The sequence below is a fragment of the Schistocerca serialis genome, chromosome 3 (assembly GCF_023864345.2).
Source record: "Schistocerca serialis cubense isolate TAMUIC-IGC-003099 chromosome 3, iqSchSeri2.2, whole genome shotgun sequence".
NCBI lineage: Eukaryota > Metazoa > Arthropoda > Insecta > Orthoptera > Acrididae > Schistocerca > Schistocerca serialis.
This window is the reverse complement of record NC_064640.1, coordinates 847,183,571-847,208,986: the sequence shown is the minus strand read 5'-3', so window position 1 is coordinate 847,208,986 and position 25,416 is coordinate 847,183,571. Positions and strand designations below refer to the sequence as shown.

The 25,416-nt window shown below is 35.3% G+C and overlaps 1 protein-coding gene across 1 annotated transcript in view; it reads left to right on the top strand.

The window, feature by feature from the left end:
• The window catches only part of LOC126471258 (unconventional myosin-Va-like), a 37,040-nt gene that overhangs the window by 5,758 nt on the left and 5,866 nt on the right, over window positions 1-25,416 (top strand). The window contains exons 2-4 of the mRNA XM_050099377.1: window positions 4,437-4,530; window positions 4,647-4,721; window positions 4,932-5,281. Of these exons, the coding sequence (XP_049955334.1) occupies window positions 4,437-4,530; window positions 4,647-4,721; window positions 4,932-5,281 (519 nt within the window). The remainder of the gene's footprint in view (window positions 1-4,436; window positions 4,531-4,646; window positions 4,722-4,931; window positions 5,282-25,416) is intronic.

The window sequence follows — 25,416 nt, the reverse complement described above, 5'->3', positions numbered from 1 at the left end:
CAGCAACTGGAAGTGGAAAATCTAAGATTACATGCAAATATGACTAAACTTCAGCTATCATTCGATGATTGCTGTTCTAATCAAACATTAGATGATGGACCAGGACGAGAAGAATTGCTAAGTAAGTTCAAATTGTTCTTTCATCATAGTAAGGATCTTTCTTGTTGCTGTTGTTCCCAAACGCCCAAGTTCATGGTTTTCATTCTGAAAAACAGTTTTTTTTCCCTCCACAGACGCTCTTTCTAATAATTGAGGACTTCTGTAAGTGCTGGTTTTTACAAATACTGCCAGTTCTAGACAGAAATAATTATTCTATCATACTACATGCTAAAGGTATAAAATTGCTATAACATTAAAACAAACATAATAGAAATAATGTTTGAGAATGTGTTCCTGATGTGCATTTTAAGTCTGTGTTTCCAAATACTCTAGGGATGGTAACTTGACATTCACAGGTGACTGTTCAACAGCATAACATCTGATTTTCTACACGACTGGTGTTATTTTGTTATACTTGAATCAGTATTAATTTCATTTATTTATGACAGTGTTATAAATTTGTTCTCATTCAGAGCAGTACAATCAGCTGCAACTTGAAGTTGACAGTTGGCGAGAGGAATGCATTCAGTTACACAGTATTCTAGCAAAGCAAACTGAAGGTTTGAAGAATGTTGCTAGTATCAACTATGGAAGTCATGTACACTTAATAAATGAGGTTGTGGAGCTAGTACTGGAATTTGAAGCACAGAAGATAAACAGGTATTTGCAAAAATGCAGTACCATATCTTATTTTTGTTAATTAAGTCTGGGAATCATTAACTCTCTAAACTGTAAATTCATGTAGGCAGCTGGAAGATGAATTGCACCAAGAGAAAAATAAGTGGCAAGCAGAAAGAGAACAACTCTAACAAGAAAATGAGCAACTCAGAGAGGAGAATGATAATCAGCACAAGCTTTTGTCTCCAAGCTTAACTAAAAGCCCACAAACTCAAACTGAGGCTTTTATGCAACATGAAATTATAAGAGTGACTTCAGAAAAGCTGGTGAATATTAATTCAGATCATATTAATGTTTAAAAACTTCATTAAAACAGCTTATAGCATGTACAGGATGTCTTAGGAGGAAACACACATGCATGAAGAGGTGATAATACAGACTGCTGTAATGGGGAAACAATGTATAATTCTATGCTTTCTTCTCAGTAACAAAACTTAACAATAGGAGAATGCATAGAGGACTGAGGCCAAATCAGCAATAATATTTGTAGTTTTCTGTGGTCTTTTTAAGAGTTCATAATTATGCCAATTTTTTAGATGTTTCCAGTTAGTCCCTTACTTAATGCTGAACTTCATGGCTGGGCACAAATACCATGCTGCTTTCTCTGTCAGGTACTAGTGGAAAATGTTTGTTGCTTTCATCTTGTGACCCAGCAGTGAAGTGTCCATTTCATTTTTCTTCTTTCTTTTTTTCATTTTTTCTCTTTTTTTTTTTTTTTTCTTGTGTAGTTGACTGTGCTGAGTGCTTTTGCAGTGCAGTTTTTTTCTGTCATTGCAGATTAGCATGGAATGAAAGTAAACTCTCACTTCACATACTTCATTCTTCAAATCAAATTCTTGGAGCGTGTTTGTAAAACTTTACATTCACATTTGATTGAGGAATAACCAACAGTACAAAATACCCTCTCATAATGACTGAGTGACACACTTTAGGGATGTTACCCCACTTCTCTTCTCTGCTTCCACCTTTTCCCTGCCGCATCCCCTTGTCCAGATTCCTGTGATGATACTTTCGTCTTTCCAGCCAATAAAATTCATATTCTTGTTAATAAAAAAACCGTTTATTTTCTATTGGAATCAATTTACACCTGCAGTTGTTACACAACTCATCTTCAGTCTTAATTTCTTCATGTTCGTTTTTTTTCTGTGAAAAATTTCATTCTCTCTTTGTCAAACTAGTATTTGTATAGTATGCTACTCCTAATTTCCTATAAACCATATTATAATTTTATCACTTCTTTCATAACTTTTTATTCTATTTTAATAACAGCTATTAAACTCCACTATATTACTAAAACAACAATCACCCTTATGGCTGCATTCATTACTATGCAATGTTGGGTTTGAAACATTCCTTTTGTCCATATGTCAGAGCTTCTGTGGCATTGCATGCAATTCCATCCATGGCAGCAGTTGGAATGCACTACTCTTAGCAATGGCCAGTGTGCTACACAAATAATGTGATTTACTGTTCTGTAGATTTACTCTGAAGCATTATTAGTAGAACTGGATAACTTCTCGGCACTGCCACACTACCCAGTCAGTAGAAATAAGGGTTGCCAGCCTTGACTTGACCTGTGAGAGAGGGTTGAACTTCTCACAACTCCAGAGTCAATAATTGAAAACCCTGTACTTACCAAACTACTTTCAGGATAGATGCAGAATTATGAGCTCTGGACTGGAAAATGATAAATGCTGTCAGTTGAATACATCACTTCCAGCTGGCTACTGGCAGCTGTTGTCAATAATAACTAAAAAGGAAGTTCAAAGTCAATGTAAATGGAGAAAGAATCACACAAAGACATTACTCTAAAAATTTCTATTGAAGCTAAACATTTCCACATTGATCTCACTGTCTCAAACACTAATTTCCAGCTAACTAATGTCACTCCAATCTGATGGAAGGCCTGTGCTTAACTAAGAAATATACTTGCACTTACAAACACACTTGCCTGGAGCACTGAAAAGTTCAAACTGAAATCCATACTCCTTCTGAGTCTGTTTCCTGTAGTATGAGAAGTAACTTGGTTTATCATGAAGCTCTGCAGCTGGAAACTGGCTGAGGCAACTAAGATAATGGACAGGACTGGCTGAGAAACAATATGTTAAAAGTTGAACAGCAGCAATGCACATTCACCCAACCTCATCACGATTCCACATAATGGTCACTCACCTTCATTCCTATGTCAGTGGCATTCTTTCATGAAGAGTAGAGTTGACTGGAACTGATGCTAAATTAGCTTTCACGTCTACTTTGCAGAATGTGGCAATAAGGTGTGTGTGAATATGTAAGTTATTAGATTACCAGTACATTTTTATTAGGTTAACAGCAACTTGATGTGAAATATTCTTTACACAGAAATAAAATGTTGTAATGTCAACATATCTGTAATGGTTTCACTTCTCACACAGGCATGTTGGAAGATATACATGTGTTACGAAAATTGTCATGAACATTAGATTGATTATGGAAATTTTGATTGAAAGCATTATATTTACAATGATATGTGTTGCAGACATGTTAACTGTGTTGGGTACTAATTAAAGACTCAACTGGCTGTCATCTACCCTGTGCCAAGCTGCAGCTCATCTGAGAAAACTTTGCTAATACCACGAATAATTATGTAAATTCCAGTTGTTATATTTTAAAATATTATTATCCAATTTATTGCTGTTTTTGTAATGAGTTAGCAGTTCATTGCCACTATATGCAAGCAGTATAGTGAAATTTCCTGACAGGCACACACTCTGCTGCAGAGTGAAAATCTTATTCTGAAAGCAATATAGTTTCCTTCAGTATTGCATCATCTGCTTCATTTCTTTGATTATGGTATACAATCTACTGGTTTCAGCATAGAAAAATCCTGGCAGCTTTGCATCTCTCATTTAGCTGCAGATTTCATGTTCATAATGCAGTAAAGAACCGAGCCAGAAATGTTAAAGCATTGTACTCCTTCTTTACATTACTTACTGAATGCTTCCTCTCAGGATACTGTTGGTACGCCCAGAGTTACAGATTTCACCCTCCTGATATGACTATATGATTGTAAATGCTGTGATCATCTTCTGTGGCTTCCCAACCTGTTTAATATATCCTTGAACTATGAAGTCCCTATTTTAAGAATGCTGATGAACTGTATTTCGTTTCTTGTGTTTTGTTAAACTTCACCCAATGTACATGGACCAATAATTACAAATGATTAGTGAGGAAATAAGTATAAGGTTTAATTGACAGAGATACAATGAATATATCTTATGACTATATTGTTCCAACTTATGTGGCCAGATAATGTGACTCCTGAGGATAACCTTTCATGATACCTTCTCACTTGATAATAAGGAACTTTACATAAATCCTGCACATCCATCATTATTGAAAAAATCAGTATGGTCCAAGGAGAAATGCAAGATCTTTTTCATCTAACATCATCACTGGAATTTTTCTTGTAATGGTTTGCAAATAGATGCAATTTGTAGTGCAATCATTTCCTCAGCAGTTTTATAATTAATCCCACATTTATTATTTTTTGTTATTTTTTCCCAGTCCATTGCCTGCAAATACAGTTTTGTTTCCTTATACTTTTACCACAATCAGTGCAAATGGCAAAATACATTTTGGATACATTAATTATTTCTAAATGTGTTGTGTACAAATTCCAGGTTCTTCAAGGAAAACTAGATTTAGCTAAAGAGGAACTTTCAAAATGCCAGAACAGCATAAAATTGCAAACTGAAGTGCTGAAGGATGCAGGGTGTAAGTATATTTTGAAGACCAATAAACAGGATGTTAAAATTATTCCATATTTTGAGAGGTGCTGTTATAATGATTGTGTAACTGCTCCAGAAACATTATTACATTTTTTCCCCTAGTGTTTTCCAGCAAATTAGATAACAATGCTGAAACAGCTGAAAACTCAATAGAGGAAGTGCTAGTGAAGAGGCAAGGTCAAAGGAATAACAGAAGAGGGATAAGAAAGAAGGAAAGACATTACTAAGGAATTTTTGAGTTTCACAAAGAGGATATTAGACATATTGTTAGGCATGTGATATTTGGTCAATATATATGCCTGAATAATTTTTCATTATGTTCACTCATGTGTTCTCTTTATTGAAGTACTTCCATTGTTTATGAATTTTACATTCTTTTAATTGCAGAATTAAAGCCACATATTGCTGTAACATTACTACCAGGATTGCCTGCATACATTTTGTTCATGTACATTAGGCATGCCGACTGTCAAAATGATTATGAGAAAGTACAGTTACTCCTGACAGCAACTATCTACACCATTGAAAAAGTTACTAAGAAAGGCCATGATGATATTGATATAATCGTTTTGTGGCTTTCAAATACTGTGAGACTTCGGCATAATCTGAAACAGTATAGTGGAGACAAAACATTCCAAACTGAAAACACATCACTTCAGAATGAACAGTGTCTACAGAATTTTGATCTCACTGAATACAGAGAAGTTCTTTCAGATACAGCTGTAGAAATCTATCAGGTATGCCTTATATTTACTGCAATTTTGTAGCTCTTGTACAAACAACAGATTCCAGATGATGATGATAATTGGTGGTGGTAATGTAATCAATAGACAAGACTTGCTGCATCGACTGCAGTCAACAAGTGTAGCATGGCCTCCAATTGCTTCTAAAAAATACTCTGTGGAATTTCTCATTTCTCAGTCCTAAGACCACCTGCGCACCAATTTCTACTTTCTTCTGAAACTCGTAAGTCCAGCCATTCAATACATCTCATTATGGCTTGCTGCTATGAACCCACTGAAGAAATTTTCACTCTTGCCTATCAACACCAATAGTCTACTGCTTCCAGCCTAAAACACTACACCAGAGGTACTAATTACTTCTTCCATCAATTCTCAACATGTTAATCACTGTGTCATCTCCATCTGCACTGTTATACAAAGAGTAACTCCCCACTAATTCACCATAATTCTCCCTCAACAATCCTCTTACCCACCTTAATCCCTAATTTCTATACATTGAGAGAAGACTGTCAAGAGAAGCAGTCATCAGCTGAGTTCTGTGATTGAGAAAGTCGTTTTGGAACACAACGAGCACAGAACTCGTGATAGCCTAATCATTTGGACGTGATCCCATACAAAATGCTCGAAGAAGTCTGTAAAAAGTTATGGTAGTGGAGATATGACAAAACTGATAGTTTTCATGAATTTCTTTAGTGATTTTCCTGCACCAGTTTGTTGCTGACTACTGGTGGCAGTGTGGCTGGTGATCATGTTTTAACATGCTACAGCTCACTGTAAACATTGCACTAAAATTATACCATTTCTCATAAAATGTGTGCTGGTATGCAAATAAAATGGACGAAAAAATGTTTTGTAGTGCTCTCCATATGATAACCAGAAACAAGTGTCAAGTGCTGAAATGGTCATCCACACTATGCTCAACTCAAAAAAGCAATAAAACTGTTTGTATTGATTACACATGCTCTGGTGTGACATTATCCCTGGTGGCGCTAAGGGCATGATGTCATTCACAAGTCAGTATTTTTCTTTGAAGATGTTTGTAAGGTGCTGTGAAAGCAATATGGTAAATTCAGTATATGTTCTACTGAAGAGGCCCTTTTCCAGTAGATTTTTGGAGAAGAAAGGATGAATTAGAGTTAGGTACACCTATTCCAAATCTAAATCCTAACAAATTTGGATCAAATTGTGTGAGTAGAAATGGGTTGATGCCCCTTTGAACTTACTATCATATGTCACCTGCATGGGCCATAAAAAATGTAAAGTTCTCTCTAATAATTTGTGAGTAAAGTATGAGGGATTTGTGAGCAATACTTGACATATCAGTGCCATGGTGCACTGGTCAAGCATACCAGCTGGCAGTTTGTCAGCTCACATTTGATTCTTGCTGCTCTGTGCTTCTTTTCCCCCATCATAATGATATAGTTTCAATTATAAAATTTTAAATACATTTAAACAGTTAAATTTATATTCGTAAAATTAATATATTCAATTTAGTTAAGATTACTACATTTGTAAGTCAAAAGGTTGTAGGTGGTGGTAAAAAAGTGAGTATATGAGAAAGTTTAGTATGAAAGTGTATGAAGAGCATTGGATTTGTGTTTGTGATGTGTACAGTGTGTTATTTGCTTTCCATGTTTGTTATTCATGAACAGTAATGCGTGGGGTAGAAGGGGTGAAAGATCTAGGACATCAATGCACTAACAAAAAAGAAACAATGGAAATCATAAACATATAGGGTGGGCAGCAATCTGTTTATTTACTGATAATAATGTGATGTACAGAAACTTTTCACTGTTGTGTGACTGTAATGGGATACAAGATGCCTTAGACAAGATTTCTACTTAAGATACAATATTGCACTGCTTGTTTTTGTAAGAGGTGTGATGCAGTGGTCCTGTGGACATACATACATGTCAGACAGACCACTACATTGTACTTCTGAACAACACAGGCACTGCAATATCTTATTTAACTACCAACACTGAACAAGTGACTTTCAATTAAAATGTCTCCCCTGTATGGGAATAGACATAATGGATGTACTAGTGTAGGTTATAGACACATGGTTAACAACATATAGAAGATCGAGTCTGCCCATGAGGCATGCTTGGATAGCTTAATGGTAAGATGACATCTTGCAATAAGCAGAAAATCAGGGTTCAAATCCCAGCCCAGCACAAATTTTCATTATCGTCATTCCATTATAGGGTTGCTTGTTGTCCATATTTCAACTACAAATTTATTTGAAGATTCGTAGTTGTCATGAATGGCAGCTAGCTCTTCATGTACAAAAATGTAAGTTAATGTGGATGAGTAGGGAAAGAAAATTGTTCTGTAACAGCATTAGTAGTGTGCCACTTGGCATAGTCAAATCATTTGAACATGTGAATGTAATGTTGCAAAGCAATATGAAATGGAATGTGCATGTGAGGATTGTGGTAGTGAAGGTGGGTGATAACCAGTTTTGTGGTTACCTGTAAAGCAGATGTCATATAGGATACTAGTGATCTATTCTCAAATATTGCTTGAGTATTTTGGATCTGCAGCAGATCATATTAAAGGAAGACATTGAAGCAGTTCAGAGGTGTGTTGCTAGACTTGTTAGCAGTTGGTTTGAACAACACACAAGAATTATGGAGATACTTCAGCGACTCAAATGGGAAGACGATGTTTTTGAGGAAAACTATTGAGAAAATTTAGAGAAATGGTATTTGACTCTGACAACAGAATGATTCTACTGCCACCAAATATATTTTCCATATAAGTACCAAGAAGATAAGACATGAGAAATTAGGGCCCACACAAAGGTGGACAGTCATTTCTCCCTTGCTATATTTTGAGTGTAGCAGGAAAGGGAATGACTACCACTGGTAAAGGCTACACTCTGCCATGCATCATGTGACCAACTGCCGAGTATCTACATAGATTTAGGTAAAAATATCATACATGACCTTAGTTTGTTATGTAAAGCTAATATCACAACAGTATTAAGTCAATCCTGTCATGACGATACAGTCAAAAAAAAATCTGTTTATATTTGTAGTATTGTAGCACATCGGTAAAATTTTGCATGAGCCACCAGTGTTAGATGGACAGCAATTTTTGTCATCATCATCACAATAGAACAATTATGAAAATATATATTCACATAAACAAAGATTTCTTCATACTGTTGATGGTCTTGATTTTTAGGAGTGGACACAGCTCCAAGGATATTTCCAACAACATTTTTCAGTGTATAAAATTCAGAATCCAATGTTCCCTAACCACATATGTGAAATATTTCATGAGAAAATTCCAAGATAAACAAGGCTTTCAGAATCTGCATTTCAACAAGAAACCAGAGAAACATAAAAATGACTTCTTAACTGATATGAAGTTTGAGTGAAAAGAATACCAGGCAAACCCTTAGGCAAAAGCAAATACTAACTCATCTGGAAAAATGTAAATAAATAAATTTGAATGGGTTGCTTCTCGCAAAAAAAAAAAAGGTCAGATGTCATAATGCTGATGAATTTTGTATAACTACTAATTAGCAATATTGAAGAAAAATACTTACACTAAGACAAAAACTGTAAAGCAAATATTAATGCATTAGGGGTAACAAGACTAAAACTAACACTCAGCAATCAGAAAATTTTAACTTGGATGCAGAAAATTCTAAGATAAATGATTTGTTTTCTTATTCAATTGACTTCCTAAAGTTACTAAATTTTTTGAAAAGTTAATACTATTTTGAAAACAGTCTTTTCTGTTACTTTCATCATAACTGTAAAATACTATATCATTTGCACTATTGTAGAGTACTATACCAATTTCGCTACTGAAAAATGCGATACCATATCTTAGAAACTAGTCCTCTGTACCTTTTTGGCACTACCATGGCTACAGTACTATTTTACATTGTCAGTAGTTTATGAAATACTGTGTGCAGCATAGACACTACTAAAATGTCAAGGCATTTGTTAAAGTTCTGTGTGCTACATAAGCACTACTCAGTTCCAGGATACTAGATTATGTGTATAGTAGTTCAAATATAAGTCCAGTGTGCTAACATGGCACAGCTTCAATTCGGGATACCACATGGTAAAATCTAGCACTTAACTAAAAGTTCTTTATGACAATTTAAGTCCAAGTCCAGTTGAGGTTACCATGTAGTGTGTTTAAACACACAGCCCAGTTCACTATCAGTTTGGTTCAACTCGTGGGTGAGGATAATATACAACATCAATGAAATAACATATTTATTAACACTATGGTAAATGTCCATAGAACATGTCATATAACTAACACTGAAAGCATAAAAATGAAAATATCCTCTCCAGATCATGGTGTTGTCTGAAATTTACATACCATTTCTGGTTGAATATTCACTTAAAACCGGATTTTCGGTGAAAATAGGATTTGCTTGTTTTGTGTCATAGACATCTACATAAAATTGCATGGTGCCTTCTGTTTACATGTAGTTCAAAGACAAAGAATAGTATACATATATTACTAGTTATGAGACAGTATCTTCAAGGTATTTACAAAAATGATAGTGTTATGCAGTTTTTTTTTTATGCGGTGTGGGTATAGTATTCAGTGGCAAAGTAGTCTTTGTACCTGTTAGTATCATTCAAGAATCACTCCCATACTCATAGTTGCTTACATAAATAACAAAACAGCAACGAAAATATGTAACACCACTTAGATATTTAAAAGTCATTGTGTGGGATATGGTTGTGGTGAAACACTTTAAAAAGTTAAAAACTAGAATTTCTGTAGAATTAAATGTTGATCATTACATGTTTCAGTAAGTCACTATTGGGTTGTAACACTTGGTGCACATCAAGCACAAAACAAATTCATTATAAGTCTGCCATCTGGGGTAAAATGTTTCAAAAACTTAGTATATACCTCATCATGTTTTGAGAAAAGTAACTATATAACTCCCATCATTCATCAGATTTTCAGAAATAGTAACAGAACAGTTATATGTCTCAAGTATATAGTCTGATACAATAAGTATTTCAATTTATAGAGCCTTTTGAATATTGAATACATCTACCCACAAGTGTTCAGATGTGTTTTCTTGACTTACCTTGTATGATTCAGTGTAAGTAAAAAGATTTCATAAGTTCAGAAATAAACATTTCTGACTTCTCATTATCTTTCAACAGTGTACAAGTATGTAGTGGTGTATAGGTATAGTTGTTAATTCCCTAAAAACATTCTCCAGCTTACTTCCTATTTGAAAGTGTCACATTCTTCACATTAATTTCCAACAAGACACTTAATCACTTTCCAGTGCACAGATTACTGACATGTTGCCTAATTACAAAAGGTGTCACACTTCACATAGACCCAACCTTTCTGCATAAATTTAACTGAGTATTGACTTGCATCTGTTACTTCAGACCAAAAACAACTTGCACTACAAACCTTGCTGACTATATGTGTCTTTCATAAACTTTCTCCACGGTAAGAAAAAGACATGTTCCCTATCCAGTCCCTACCTAACATCATTCTCCTCATCACATAAGTAATACATAAATACTTCATTAAATACATCTAATATCTCCTCATTGTATCAACATAATAACTTTACCTATTATCCTCATAATATCACCTTATTACTCCACTAAATACTTAATGAAATACTTAATAATAATATTAATAATAATAATAGATAACACACACATTAAAATATTGTGATCTGTATCCAGTTGTGTTGGTTCCTAAGTTTGTTGCTTGGTAATAACAGAACATGAGGTGTCGGTTAACTTCATCAGACCATCTCGTCCTCTGTCTTTGTTTTCCTTCTAGGGTGGTTGCACGAGGCATGTCCTGCAAAACACCTCTATTGGGATTTAACTCATTTTTCATGTGGCTAGCAGTGTCATTACCATTATGGATGGGCATAGGGTTCAAGTGTCGTCCCCGACCATGACAGCGCTTGTCCGAGGCTTCATTAGTTCTGTCCTGAACCAACTAATAACACTAAAAGGGGGGTTAGCCCTATTAGTGGTTTGTTCTTTTCGTCGCCTTTTACAACTGGCAGAACATACCAGAGGCCTATTCTTTTCCCGGGCCTCCACGGGGATTATTATTATTATTATTATTATTTCTTTCTTGTCTCAGATGTTATGTCTGGCTAAAAATGAAAGTGACGCGGACCTTGATCAAGCGCGACTTCCTTTTAACTGTACAGTATATGTTACATTGCATTTAGGAACTTTCGGGTAAATGAACAAGTGTCAATAATTACAGATTTCTGTAGTTGTATATATAAGTTTGGATGTAGCTGTATTGCATTGACGTACTGGTGGATATTGTGTGGTATGACTCCTGTAGTTGACAGTATAATTGGTATAATGTCACCTTTATCCTGATGCCACATGTCCTTGACTTCCTCAGCCAGTTGGATGTATTTTTCAATTTTTTCTCCTGTTTTCTTCTGTATATTTGTTGTATTGGGTATGGATATTTCGATTAGTTGTGTTGATTTCTTCTTTTTATTGGTGAGTATGATGTCAGGTTTGTTATGTGGTGTTGTTTTATCTGTTATAATGGTTCTGTTCCAGTATAATTTGTATTCAAAGTTCTCCAGTACATTTTGTGGTGCATACTTGTATGTGGGAACATGTTGTTTTATAAGTTTATGTTGTAAGGCAAGCTGTTGATGTATTATTTTTGCTACATTGTCATGTCTTCTGGGGTATTCTGTATTTGCTAGTATTGTACATCCACTTGTGATGTGATCTACTGTTTCTATTTGTTGTTTGCAAAGTCTGCATTTATCTGTTGTGGTATTGGGATCTTTAATAATATGCTTGCTGTAATATCTGGTGTTTATTGTTTGATCCTGCATTGCAATCATGAATCCTTCCATCTCACTGTATATATTGCCTTTTGTTAGCCATGTGTTGGATGTGTCTTGATCGATGTGTGGCTGTGTTAGATGATACGGGTGCTTGCCATGTAGTGTTTTCTTTTTCCAATTTACTTTCTTCGTATCTGTTGATGTTATGTGATCTAAACGGTTGTAGAAGTGGTTATGAAATTGCAGTGGTGTAGCTGATGTATTTATATGAGTGATTGCTTTGTGTATTTTGCTAGTTTCTGCTTGTTCTAGAAAGAATTTTCTTAAATTGTCTACCTGTCCATAAGAGAGGTTTTTTATGTCGATAAATCCCCTTCCTCCTTCCTTTCTGCTTAATGTGAATCTTTCAGTTGCTGAATGTATGTGATGTATTCTATATTTGTGGCATTGTGATCGTGTAAGTGTATTGAGTGCTTCTAGGTCTGTGTTACTCAATTTCACTACTCCAAATGAGTAGGTCAATATTGGTATAGCATAAGTATTTATAGCTTTTTTCTTGTTTCTTGCTGTCAATTCTGTTTTCAGTATTTTTGTTAGTCTTTGTTTACATTTTTCTTTTAGTTCTTCTTTAATATTTGTATTATCTATTCCTATTTTTTGTCTGTATCCTAGATATTTATAGGCATCTGTTTTTTCCATCGCTTCTATGCAGTTGCTGTGGTTATCCAATATGTAATCTTCTTGTTTAGTGTGTTTTCCCTTGACTATGCTACTTTTCTTACATTTGCCCATTCCAAAAGCCATATTTATATCTTTGCTGAATACTTCTGTTATCTTTAGTAATTGGTTGAGTTGTCGATTTGCTGCTGCCAGTAGTTTTAGATCATCCATGTACAGCAGATGTGTGATTTTGTGTGGGTATATTCCAGTAATATTGTATCCTTAATTTGTATTATTTAGCATGTTGGATAGTGGGTTCAGAGCAAGGCAGAACCAGAAAGGACTTAATGAGTCTCCTTGGTGTGTTCCACGCTTAATCTGCATTGGCTGTGATGTGATATTAATTGAATTTGTTTGGATATTAAGTGTGGTTTTCCAATTTTTCATTACTATGTTTAGGAACCGAATCAATTTAAGATCTACTTTGTATATTTCCAATATTTGTAGTAACCATGAATGGGGTACACTATCAAAATCTTTTTGGTAATCAATGTATGCATAGTGTAGCGACCTTTGTTTGGTTTTAGCTTGATATGTCACCTCTGCATCTATTATCAATTGCTCTTTACATCCTCGTGTTCCTTTGCAACAGCGTTTTTGTTCTTCATTTATAATTTTTTTCTGTGTTGTATGTGTCATTAATTTCTGTGCAATGACTGAAGTTAATATTTTGTATATTGTTGGTAGGCATGTTATGGGGCGATATTTAGCTGGGTTTGCTGTGTCTGCTTGATCTTTAGGTTTCAGATAAGTTATTCCATGTGTAAGTTTATCAGGGAATGTGTATGGGTCTGCAATGTAACTGTTAAATAATTTAGTTAGATGTGAATGTGTTGAGGTGAACTTCTTTAGCCAGAAATTTGCTATTTTATCTTTTCCAGGGGCTTTCCAATTGTGAGTAGAATTAATTGCTCGGGTGACTTCATGTTGCAAAATTATCACTTCAGGCATTTGTGGTATCATCTTGTACGTATCTGTTTCTGCTTGTATCCACCGTGCATGCCTGTTATGTTGTACCGAGTTTGACCATATGTTGCTCCAGAAGTGTTCCATGTCTGTTATGTTTGGTGGATTGTCTATTTTAATGTGTGTGTTATCTATTGTATTGTAAAATTTCTTTTGGTTTGTGTTGAATGTTTGGTTTTGTTTCCTTCTATTTTTACTTTTTTTGTATCTTATAAGATGTTTGGCCAATGCTTGTAATTTCTGCTTCTTTTCATCTAATTGCTCTATCACTTCTTGTTGTGTGATTTTACCTAACCATTTTTGATTTTTGTCTGATATTTCATTTCTTATAAATTGTGTTAGCTGTCCGATGTTTCTTCTCAGTTTTTCTATTCTAATCTGTAGCCTGTGTTGCCATGCTGGTTTTATGGGTTTCTTCTGTGTGTTGGTTGGTTCTGATCTCTGCCTAGTGTGTATATTTAGTGTAGTGAGTGCTCCTATATAAACCATTAGTTGTAACTCTTCCATAGTTGTATTTTCAATTATTTTGTTGTGTATGATAGTGTTGATAGTTGTTATTGTTGTTTCGAATCGTGGGTTATTTGGTGGTCTAAGCAACATCGGTCTAATGTCTGTGTTTGTGTCTTTGTATTCTGTATATGTCAGCTGAAATTTTTCTTCTATATCTAACATGTGTGTCATTTCGTGTTGTATTTGTACTTGTTCTGGTGGCTGTCTTAAGATTTCGTTTTCCTCTGATTGTTTAATTGATGCGTGGTGTTCTTTGTTTGTTTGCTCTGGGCTGTTTGAGTCCATTACTGTATTTTATTCTTCTTCTGATTGCATATTATTTTGATCCAGTATTTGTTGTACTTGTTGTTTGATGTTTTCTGATTCTGACTGGGGTATCCTGTTACTTTTGATTATTACACGGATCTGATCAGCTAGTCATTGTTCTGTTAAAAATTTTAATTCTGGGTATCTGGTACTTTGTGATCTGTATCATCTAACACAGCCACACATCGATCAAGACGCATCCAACACATGGCTAACAAAAGGGAATATATACAGTGAGACGGAAGGATTCATGATTGCAATACAGGATCAAACAATAAACACCAGATATTACAGCAAGCATATTATTAAGGATCCCAACACCACAACAGATAAATGCAGACTTTGGAAACAACAAATAGAGACAGTAGATCACATCACAAGCGGATGTACAATACTAGCAAATACAGAATACACCAGAACACATGACAATGTAGCAAAAATAATACATCAAAAACTTGCCATAAAACATAAACTAATAAAACAATATGTTCCCACTTACAAGTATTCTCCACAAAATGTACTGGAGAATGATGAATACAAATTATACTGGAACAGAACCATTATAACAGATAAAACAACACCACATAACAAACCTGACATCATACTCACGAATAAAACGAAGAAATCAACACAACTAATCGAAATATCCATACCCAATACAACAAATATACAGAAGAAAACAGGAGAAAAAATTGAAAAATACATCCAACTGGCTGAGGAAGTCAAGGACATGTGGCATCAGGATAAAGGTGACATTATACCAATTATACTGTCAACTACAGGAGTCATACCACACAATATCCACCAGTACATCAACGCAATACAGCTACATCCAAACTTATATATACAACTACAGAAATCTGTAATTATTGATACATGTTCAATTACCCGAAAGTTCCTAAATGCAATGTAACATATACTGTACAGTTAAAAGGAAGTGACGCTTGACCAAGGTCTGCGTCACTTTCCATTTTTGACCAGACATAACGTCTGAGAAAAGAAAGAATAATAATAATAATAATAATGATGCTAATAATCACCTACAAAAATCACCTACTTCATCCTGCACAATAGATAAACTTCACAAAATAACGTCATGTAGTAGAAGACATTAGATTACATTTGCTGTCATTCCTTTTGATTCGTAATGAGGAGGTCCTCCAGGATGCAGAACATGTCAGACAAACAATAATACATGACAAATACAGTATTTACAACTAAAACCCATAAGCTAATGTACCTTCCAAAGGTCCCAAGTGGAATGATTGTCATATTTTTAATGAACACCATATAAAAGGATCATTTTACAGCACTCATCTACTAAGGTCACATTAATACACATAATTTAAAATTTTTAAAAAATGTTTATTTTATTTATAAGGTAATAAACATATAACTACTACAGTACTTATTTACAATGAACACATTACTGCACTGAAATGGTGCAGAAGTTTGATTGTAACACACACAAAAATCTGTTGGTTCTACTGAGAAATTCATCAATGGAGTAGGAGGAGTTGGCCACCAATAAATCCTTTAGGCTTCTCTTAAACTGAATTTCATTGGTTGTTATGTTTTTTATGGCTGTTGGCAAGTTATTGGAAATGTGTGTTCCTGATTAAGGCACACCTTTTTTTACAAGAGTAAGTGATGTCAAATCCTTGTGAAGTTTATTCTTATTTATAGTATTGATTCCATTAACTGTGCTGTTTTTTTTTTTTTTTAAAAAGTGATATATTTTTAATGACAAATTTCATTAGTGAATAAATATATTCGGAAGCAGTAGTTAGTATCCCTAGTTCCCTTAACAGGCCTCTACAGGATGTTCTTGAGTTCATACCACACATAATTCTTATTGCACGTTGCTTTAGCTTGGCTTGATGAATTACCCCAAAAAATAATCCCATATGACATGATGGAGTGAAAGTAGTAATAGTATGCCAGGTTTTTCATTTTTATATCTCCTATGTATGACAGAATTCGCATTGAAAATAGAGATTTGGTTAGACACTTCTGCAGTTCTGAGGTGTGCTCCTCCCAGTTGAATTTATTATCAAGTTGTAATCCTAAGAATTTAACACTGTCCACTTCTTCTATCTGCTTGTTGTCATCTGTTAGGCGTATACTCGTGGGACACTCCTTACAAGTTCTGAACTGCATTTAGTGTGTTTTTTCAAAGTTTAGTGACAAAGAATTGGCTAGGAACCAGTGATTAATGTCCACAAATATTTTATTAGCCAGTCTTTCTAAGACTACACTTGATTTGCTATTTATTTCAATGTTTGTATCATCGGCAAACAAAATGAACTTGGCATCTGATAATGTTACTGATGAAAGGCCATTGATATACACAAGAAAAAGTAAGGACCCTAAGATGGAACCTTGTGGGACCCCACATGTAATTAGTTCCCAGTTGGCTGATGCCTAATAGCTCAATACATGTTTCTTTCTTAATAACACCCCTTGTTTCCTGCCAGAGATATTAGATTTGAACCATTTTGCAGCATTTCCTGTTACACCATAATACTGTAATTTACTTAAAAGGATATTGTGATTTACACAGTCAAATGCCTCTGACAGATCACAAAATATACCAGTTACTTGCAATTTTTTTATTTAGTGAACTAAGTACATTTTCACTGTAAGTGTAGATAGCCTTCTCAATATCAGAACCCTTTAGAAATCTGAACTGCAACTATGACAGTATGTTATTTGTGATAAGATTCCAGTGATAAATGACTGGTTACACAGATAGCTTAATATGTTACTTAACTCAGAATCACATCCTTTAATTAACTGTGTTGATATTTCATCATACTTACCAGATGTTTTTGATTTTAAGCATTTTATGATGGACATTGTATCGTATTGTATTGTGTGGAACTGGGAACCTAGAAATGATGGAGAGGCTTTATCCATGCCATAGCCCTCAGTGGTTTACAACCCGACAACAGGCTACAGCAGTCCACTCACCCCACTACCGCCCCACACCAAACCCAGAGTTATTGTACGGTTCGGCCCCCAGTGGACCCTCTTCCCCAGTAACGCTTCACACCAGAGTGTAGCCCCAATGTTTTATGTTTTTGTGGTAGACTAAATATGGTGTACACATACATGGAGAAAATTTTTGCACAGCAATCGCTGACATAGCGTAACTGAGGCAGAATAAGGGGAACCAGCCCGTATTCGCTGAGGCAGATGGAAAACTGCCTTAAAAACCATCCATAGACTGGCCGGCATACCGGACTTCGACACTAATCCATCGGGCAGATTCGTGACAGGGACTAGCAGTGACTAGCAGTGCGTTAGACCGCACAGCTAATGGGGTGGGCCAAAATGGACATTACTTCTGTTGGGGTAGTGAGGGTCAGATTCATATTATGGAAGTTACTTGAAATGTCTTTTCTAAGGTATCTCACGGCAGCATCTACAGAACCTGGCATCCCCATCTTTTCAGTAACAGTTATAAAACGTTTGTTAAGAAGTTCTGCAACATTATACACATCTGTCACCAATGTATTATTTACTCTTAATGCTATTTGACCCGCTTCATATCTGATTGTACCAGTCTCCCACTTCACTATATCCCATGTTGTCTTTATTTTGTTATCTGATATGACTATCTTTTCCATGTAATATATTTGCTTTGATGTCCGTATTACAGTCTTTAATATTTTGCAGTATCTCTTGTAATGTGCTATAGCATCATCATCAGAACTGTTTTGGATTGACAGATACAGTTTTCTTTTTGTTTTACAAGACACCTCTATTCCTTGAGCAATCCATGACTTCTTTGTAGACTGTGCTCTAACCTTGGCTAGTTTTAGGGAAAAAGTGTGTTCAAATAAGGTAAGCACTTTATTAGCAAAAGTGTTATATTTTTCATTCATGTCATGAGCACTGTAAACATCACTCCAGTGAATGTCTCTGAGGAGTGTCCTAAAATAATCAATTTTTGCCTTATTGATTACCCTCTTGAGTTCAGATTTAACATATTTTATATCCTGTTCAGTATTAACATTTAACAGAAGGAACTGCATGCCATGCTCTGAGAGGCCATTGACTATTGGTTATGTAATATAATTCTGCTGATTGTTAAAATTCTTAACCAGCAGCTGTTTATGCTGATGTAACAAGCTACAATTATGTTTTTTGGTTTATTTCTCCAACTGAAGGTTTGTCTCAATCCTAACCGCTCTTAAAACTTGGTTTCTTTCTGTCCTCCCTACCCTAAAAAGAGTCTTCCCTGAACACTATAACCACTGGTATTTTATCACTCATGACAGTCCCTCCCCCCTTTAACTGTCCTGCTATTTACTCAGCCAGTTTATCCTTCCCTTTTCTGTTGAGGTGATGGTCATGCTTAGTATAATCCCACATATTGAGAGAACCAACAGGAACCACAGCAATGTGTGACCCTGTACCTGACATAAGCAGCCATTCCAACTCCAAATTAACTCTACTGACAGAAGAGTTCAAATTGGGTTGGTCATGGTGCCCAAGAGCATATACAAACTCAACACTAGCATGCTTCGATGCTGATGCAATCTTTGCCAGGTCACACTATGTACTGTACCCAGGAATTCTTTCAATATCTTACCTGGCCCACACACTGTAACCACGGTGTCTTCTGTAGTGAAATCTTTGCAAAGTGATCCTAAATCCTCTGTCACCTGCTCCAGACCAGAACTAGATTTAAAAAAATTGGTGACCTGGTATTCTCATCCTAGTTCATCCTGCAAAACTTGGCCAACACCTCTTCCATGGGAACTACCTAACACCAACACTTTCTTTCTCTTTACCAATTTCCCTACATTCTTACTTTTCAATTTGCTGCTGAAAGTTTGTTGTGCCCTGTCTACACCTGCAACTGCTTGAGGCTCACCAGCTTTTAACCAAAGCAACAGGTCAAATCTATTTTCCACATTCACCACGAAGCTGTCAGACAAAGTTCCAGGCCTGTTCCTCCTGTTGCCACTTCTCGCCTCTTTTTGCCCTTATCCCTCCTTAACGTGTCAAGATCTCCCCTGGCCTCATCTAACTCAGCCTGGAGGGTGCCAATTTTCCCCTCCTGTTCTAGTATCTTCCTACCTCTACTACATATCCTATGAAACCACTGATGAGTATCATTTACTTCCCCCACTCCCACACCACTACAGTCGCCCACATGGAAAAAACTACAGCACCTGTCACACCAAAGCACCGATCTAAGATTCTATGGCAAGTCAAGCACTTTTCACTCATGATAAACGTAATAGTTGATTAAGAATAAGTCAATTAAATTACAGGTAAACACGAAAATATGATTCCACAAATTTGGCCTATACGCAACTGTATGTAAAGAGAAACAACAGGGTGAATTTTCTGAAACAACAACTTAAACTTTACACTACTTTCTGGAAATGTGAGTTAAATAATGATGAGGTATGCTACAGTTAAATGGCTGGAGAGAGCAAATAACAATTGAATGAAATTCTATCACCTAGCTGCATTCAGAGAAGTATTTGAATTACTCATGTCAATCCGTGTCAGTAATTATACTGTCTGAATATACAACAGTGGATGAACAACTGGTTGCATTTAGAGGCAAATGCAGTTTCCGACCATATATACCAAGCAAGCCTGCAAAATGTAGTTTGAAAATTTTCACCTTATGTGACGCCAGAACATGGTATACTTCAGGGATGGAAATCTATGTTGGGTAAACAGCCAGAGGGTCCCTATGCACTGTCAAACTCGCCTAAGGAGATAGTAAGTAGACTTGTACAGCCTATCGGAGGTACAGGACGCAATGTGACACTAGACAACTGGTTTTGTTCCATACCACTGACTGAAGAGCTCCTGAAAAAGAAACATACAATAGTAGGAACTTATAGAAAGAATAAGAGGGAGATCCCTCCAGACTTTGTTTGCTCGAGAGGTCATGAACTTAGAAGCAGCCTTTTTGGATTCAGAAAGGATATCACCATAGTTTCATATGTGCCAAAGAAGAGCAAAAACATTATTCTTCTCTCATCTTTGCATCATGACTGTGCCATTGACACTAATACTGCAGAGGAAAAGAAACAAGAAATTATAACGATGTACAATAATACCAAATCAGGTGTGGACACAATAGATGAAATGTGCGCTACTTATTCAACCTCAAGAAAAACTATACGCTGGTCACTTGCCCTATTTTTTTGAATGATTGACATTGCTTACAAAAACGCCTTCATCATATATGCAAATAATAACAATGAGAGGATTTCCCGAAGAATGTTTTTACGTGATGACAGAAGGTCATTAGTAAATCCCATAGTGTGCAAGAGAGCAGCCACTCACTCCCTGCCTAAACAAGTTAGACAGAAAGCCACAAAAATGGCAGGAATTGAAGACAGCAACAATGCACCACCTTCTGAACAAAGGATACTTAAGCCCAGGTGCTGCACAGTTTGTCCTCGGGGTAAAGATATAGAAGTTAAATTGCACTGTGCTCGATGTTTGAAAGTTATGTGTGTAAAGCACATGAGAAATGTGTGGGAAAAGTGCTATGATAACGCACCCCTTGCAGCCAGTGATAGTGACTGATTTCGTAAAATGTTTGTATGAATTGACTGAACAAATTTTTAATTATAAGTATAATGTCTTACACCTGTAATACAGTATGAAGAATAACAGAAATAAATAATTAAACAAAATATTGTGAGAAAATGGGAATTACTGCATATGATTCAAATAACTCAGTTTAATACATATTCATATCAGTGATATGCTGCACAACTGTGTCATTATAGCCACTATTATTTTGGGTGTTAGCAACACCCTACGCGACTATTAATGTTACGAAAAGCCACGTGACCACATAAGGGTTAAGGGTCAGAAAGGTAACACTCCCTACAATCACTTCATTACTTTCAAATACACTTCACTAGGCAACTGTACTTTCACTTATTACATTATACAAACCCTTTACAAGCTAGTATGTGACGCTAAATAGCTCAGGTGTATTCTTCTACTAATACCTATATATACCCTATACTTCCTCAATATTCCCAAAAAATTGTGTACATGCAGTGTACTTACCTCATTACTCCTGCCATTATACAACCTTTTACACTTTCATGTTTACTGGTTACTCAGGGTACTCAAAATAATTTGATACACTTGTACATTTTGTAAAATTCCATTACCTTACCTTTTTGCTATAATCAAAAAACCTTTTTTCGCTATAAACAGAAAAACATCCTTCTGATTACTTTTGTACTCATAAAATAATCAAATAGTTGTTAACTCTCTGAATTTTACATAGTCAGTGTTGTATAGGTTTTATGTTACTGTTTACTGTCAAAAATGACTGTTCACCAATGTTTCCACCAACCGAGACAGTTTCAGTTTAATCTATCACCTCTACTATCATTATCTCTCACATGTGTGGGGGACTAGTTACTATTTGTCCATTTTCCACCACTATTTTCAAAATTCCCATCACCATTTCTGTTCCCAGAATTTCTATTCTCATAAAACTGTTGGTCCCCATGGTTTGATGCTACATCTTGATAATTTCTAAAATTATTTGGATTCCTGTCATTCCTTGCCAGGGTGTTGTTGTTATGTCCTTGGTTAAAACTGACATTATTATTTGAATTTCTGTTATTATTGTGATTACTCCAGTTAAGCCTCCTGGAATCTGTACTGTGGTGGCCAAACCTGTTACACACCCTGTCCAACGTTTCTACATATTTCAGGACTGGTCTACAGAATCATCTGGCCCATAGAGTAACCCCATTTCAATTATTTCTGGTAGCCTTCTCTTAAGTGCACCTATGTGAGTTAATTCATGAAAAGGTTGGTCTAAGTGAGAATGTTTCATGATCTGGTCTTCGCAAAACTCTTTCATATCCCCATTCTGCTCCCTGTACATCGGACCATTTAAAAACTCACTCTTTATCGGTGCCTGTTCAGTGTCAGACCAAAACTTTTTCAAGAAACACTTTTTGAATTCATCTATGGATAAATTGTTACAGTCAAGTTCCGTGGCCTATGACAGCCCTTCCCCTTCTAATGATCTTTTAATAAACTTAATTTTTAATTCATCACTCATACCAGGGAGAAAACTATCATGGCAATGTCATATAAAATCAAATGGATGGAAATGCTTGTCACCGAGGAAACATTTTAGTGGCATAGTAGGAAAGCTTGGGTGTCCTACATTGCAGAATTTTTTTAGATAAGCCCATCTTGTTTTTTGATAATAATGACATCACTATGTAAGTCTAACACATTTGAGTCTGTTATCTCAGATATTTTCTGAACTTTTTTTATCTATTTCTGAGGCAACACTGTCTATTTTTTCATTTTGCTTATTTATAAAGTTTACAGCTTGTTTACTAGTGTCTCCAACAGCATCTTTACATCTAACTTCAAAAGCACCTATCTCAGATCTGAGACCCTTGTCTACTTCCTATGGTTTTGTCTCTAATGATTGAATTTTGGATTCTGAAGCCTCTAACTTCCCCTCTACTTTTTTCACATGTTCATCTGTAGCTTTCACTTGAGAAAAAACACCAACTAAGTCTTTTTAATATCTGAAATTTGTGCATTAAGCTCTGCTCTAACGACATTACATTCTGAGACTATTGACTTTCAAGTTTTTCACTATTTTTCTCTGGCAATGACAGTTTTTTCACTATTTTTCTCTACCAATGACAGTTTTTTCACTATTTTTCTCTACCAATGACAGTTTTTTCACTATTTTTCTCTATCAATGACAGTTTTTCTCTCTTTGTTTAATTGATGACATTAATGCAGTAAACATGTCTTGTAAATTTAACTGTTTCGGTTTTTCACTCGGCATTGTTTCACTTATGTGCAACTGTACTTGTTTCTCATGGTCTGGACTCAAATATAACACACTACTGTCTAAAAATTTCGATTCTGCATGGATTTCATTTAACTGTTTTGGTCAACTATTGCCTAATGCATCCTGAAACATGCCTTTATTGGCTATATCCTTTTTAAAGTCATTAGTTGAAGCTGGTAGCTTCAGCATATTTTTTTCATTGTTCTGATCATGATCCATTTGTTGTAAATTTGTTCATAAATTATCAGTGCTAGAAAAAATGCCAGTTAGAATGTCCACACAACATTGCACTGAGAAAGTACAAAAATAAATTTTTTAATTGGTACTTAACTTATTATTGTCCTGGATTGGGTAGGTGGTGTCAACTTTCATAATAATGTTTCAACCTTTTAAAACCATGTATGTCCATAGTGTTGTGTCATTCCAAAACTTCTCAACATGTACTATGTCAAACAATATTTGGTTTAAAATCATTACACTTTGCAACACAATTATATGCTTTTTCATCACCTGAAGCATAAACACTGTCAAAAATCCAAAAGTATAAGTATCCTGGCCACAAGGGCACCACTTTAACGACCTCCTTTGTTATGCACATTGGATGACTGTTAATTGTAATAATTGTTCATTGAGTAGAAATACTGTTGGGCAGATCTAGTGGTAGTCTTAAAGAAAAAATACTCTTCTGTTTCCTCTTTTTTTTTTTTTTTTTTAAGGATCTCCTTCAGTCCGTTGCTTGAATTTCTTCTGTGTGGAAGCCAGGTTCTCCTTGAAATCACATAAACTACAAACTGATTCATATGTAGTTTTCAATTTTAATAGTCCTATATGCCTTGCTGACGTCAACTACAATGTTCACTCAGCGAAATACATTCCATTTGTCTGAAACTCCAGACAACTTTACATTTTTCCTTCCTTCCTCCCTTCCTTCCTTCCTACCTTCCTTCCTTCCCGACATACAACATACAACCAACTGGCACCCACTTCACATCATTCCATAGTACATCAGTAAAGATTTAGGCATGCTAAGAACAAAACATAGAACATTAAATCAAGAATAATTTACAGAAAATGAAATTCACTCAGCAGCATAATAGAACAATTATGATAATATATGTATTCACATGAACAAAACTTTTTTTTTTTTTGTGGTACAGTAATTTTTATGAAATTCAATTTTTTTAATCACAGGGGTTAATTGTGTTAGCACGAAATATTGTACTGTCGGAGTTTAAAACATTTCAAATAAGATTGAAAAATGGATGAAATTGTAAATTTGAGAATATACATGGTCCAAATGGCTTATTGCACATTACAATGTGCACCACCTTCATTCATCACATTCAGTTCCCATACAATAATTATTTTTAATGAATGTCAGTGACACTGAGGTATTTATGCCACTAAAAGCAATGTTACTTAATGGCTTTCCACATCTGCCATGATTTTTAATTGCAATTCCCATTCTGAACAGTTACTATAGGCAAACAAGAAGTTTGGTGTAACAGTATTTTAGATTGAAATTTGGAGGGTTCACTTGTATATTAGATAAGAACTGTCATACTGAAAACTTCTCCACTTTTGAGAGAAGCTAGTACTAATAACGTCTCATTTGATGTATCATTGCAAATTTCAGTAGTGAATAACTATTATGAGCAGTGGACACGATTTTGCTGTGTTGCTCTGTATGAAATTGACAGCTTCTGTCATGTAGTTCAATTGGGAATTTTGTTTGAAGTGGGTCCGATAACAAGTCATTGCCTTCAGATATCAGATGTGCCATTTGAGGCCTTTTATTTCTGTGGTCCTGGTATTTCATCACTTCAAGAAGTTAAACTTTCCTGGATATTTGCTTAAAAAGTTGTAAATTTAAAAAAGAATAAGGTTTGACGTGACATCCATATTGTCTCTAATGCATTTCTTTCTTTTTTAAATCTGAATGTGGAAAAAGACATGTTGTTGTTGTTGTTGTTGTTGTTG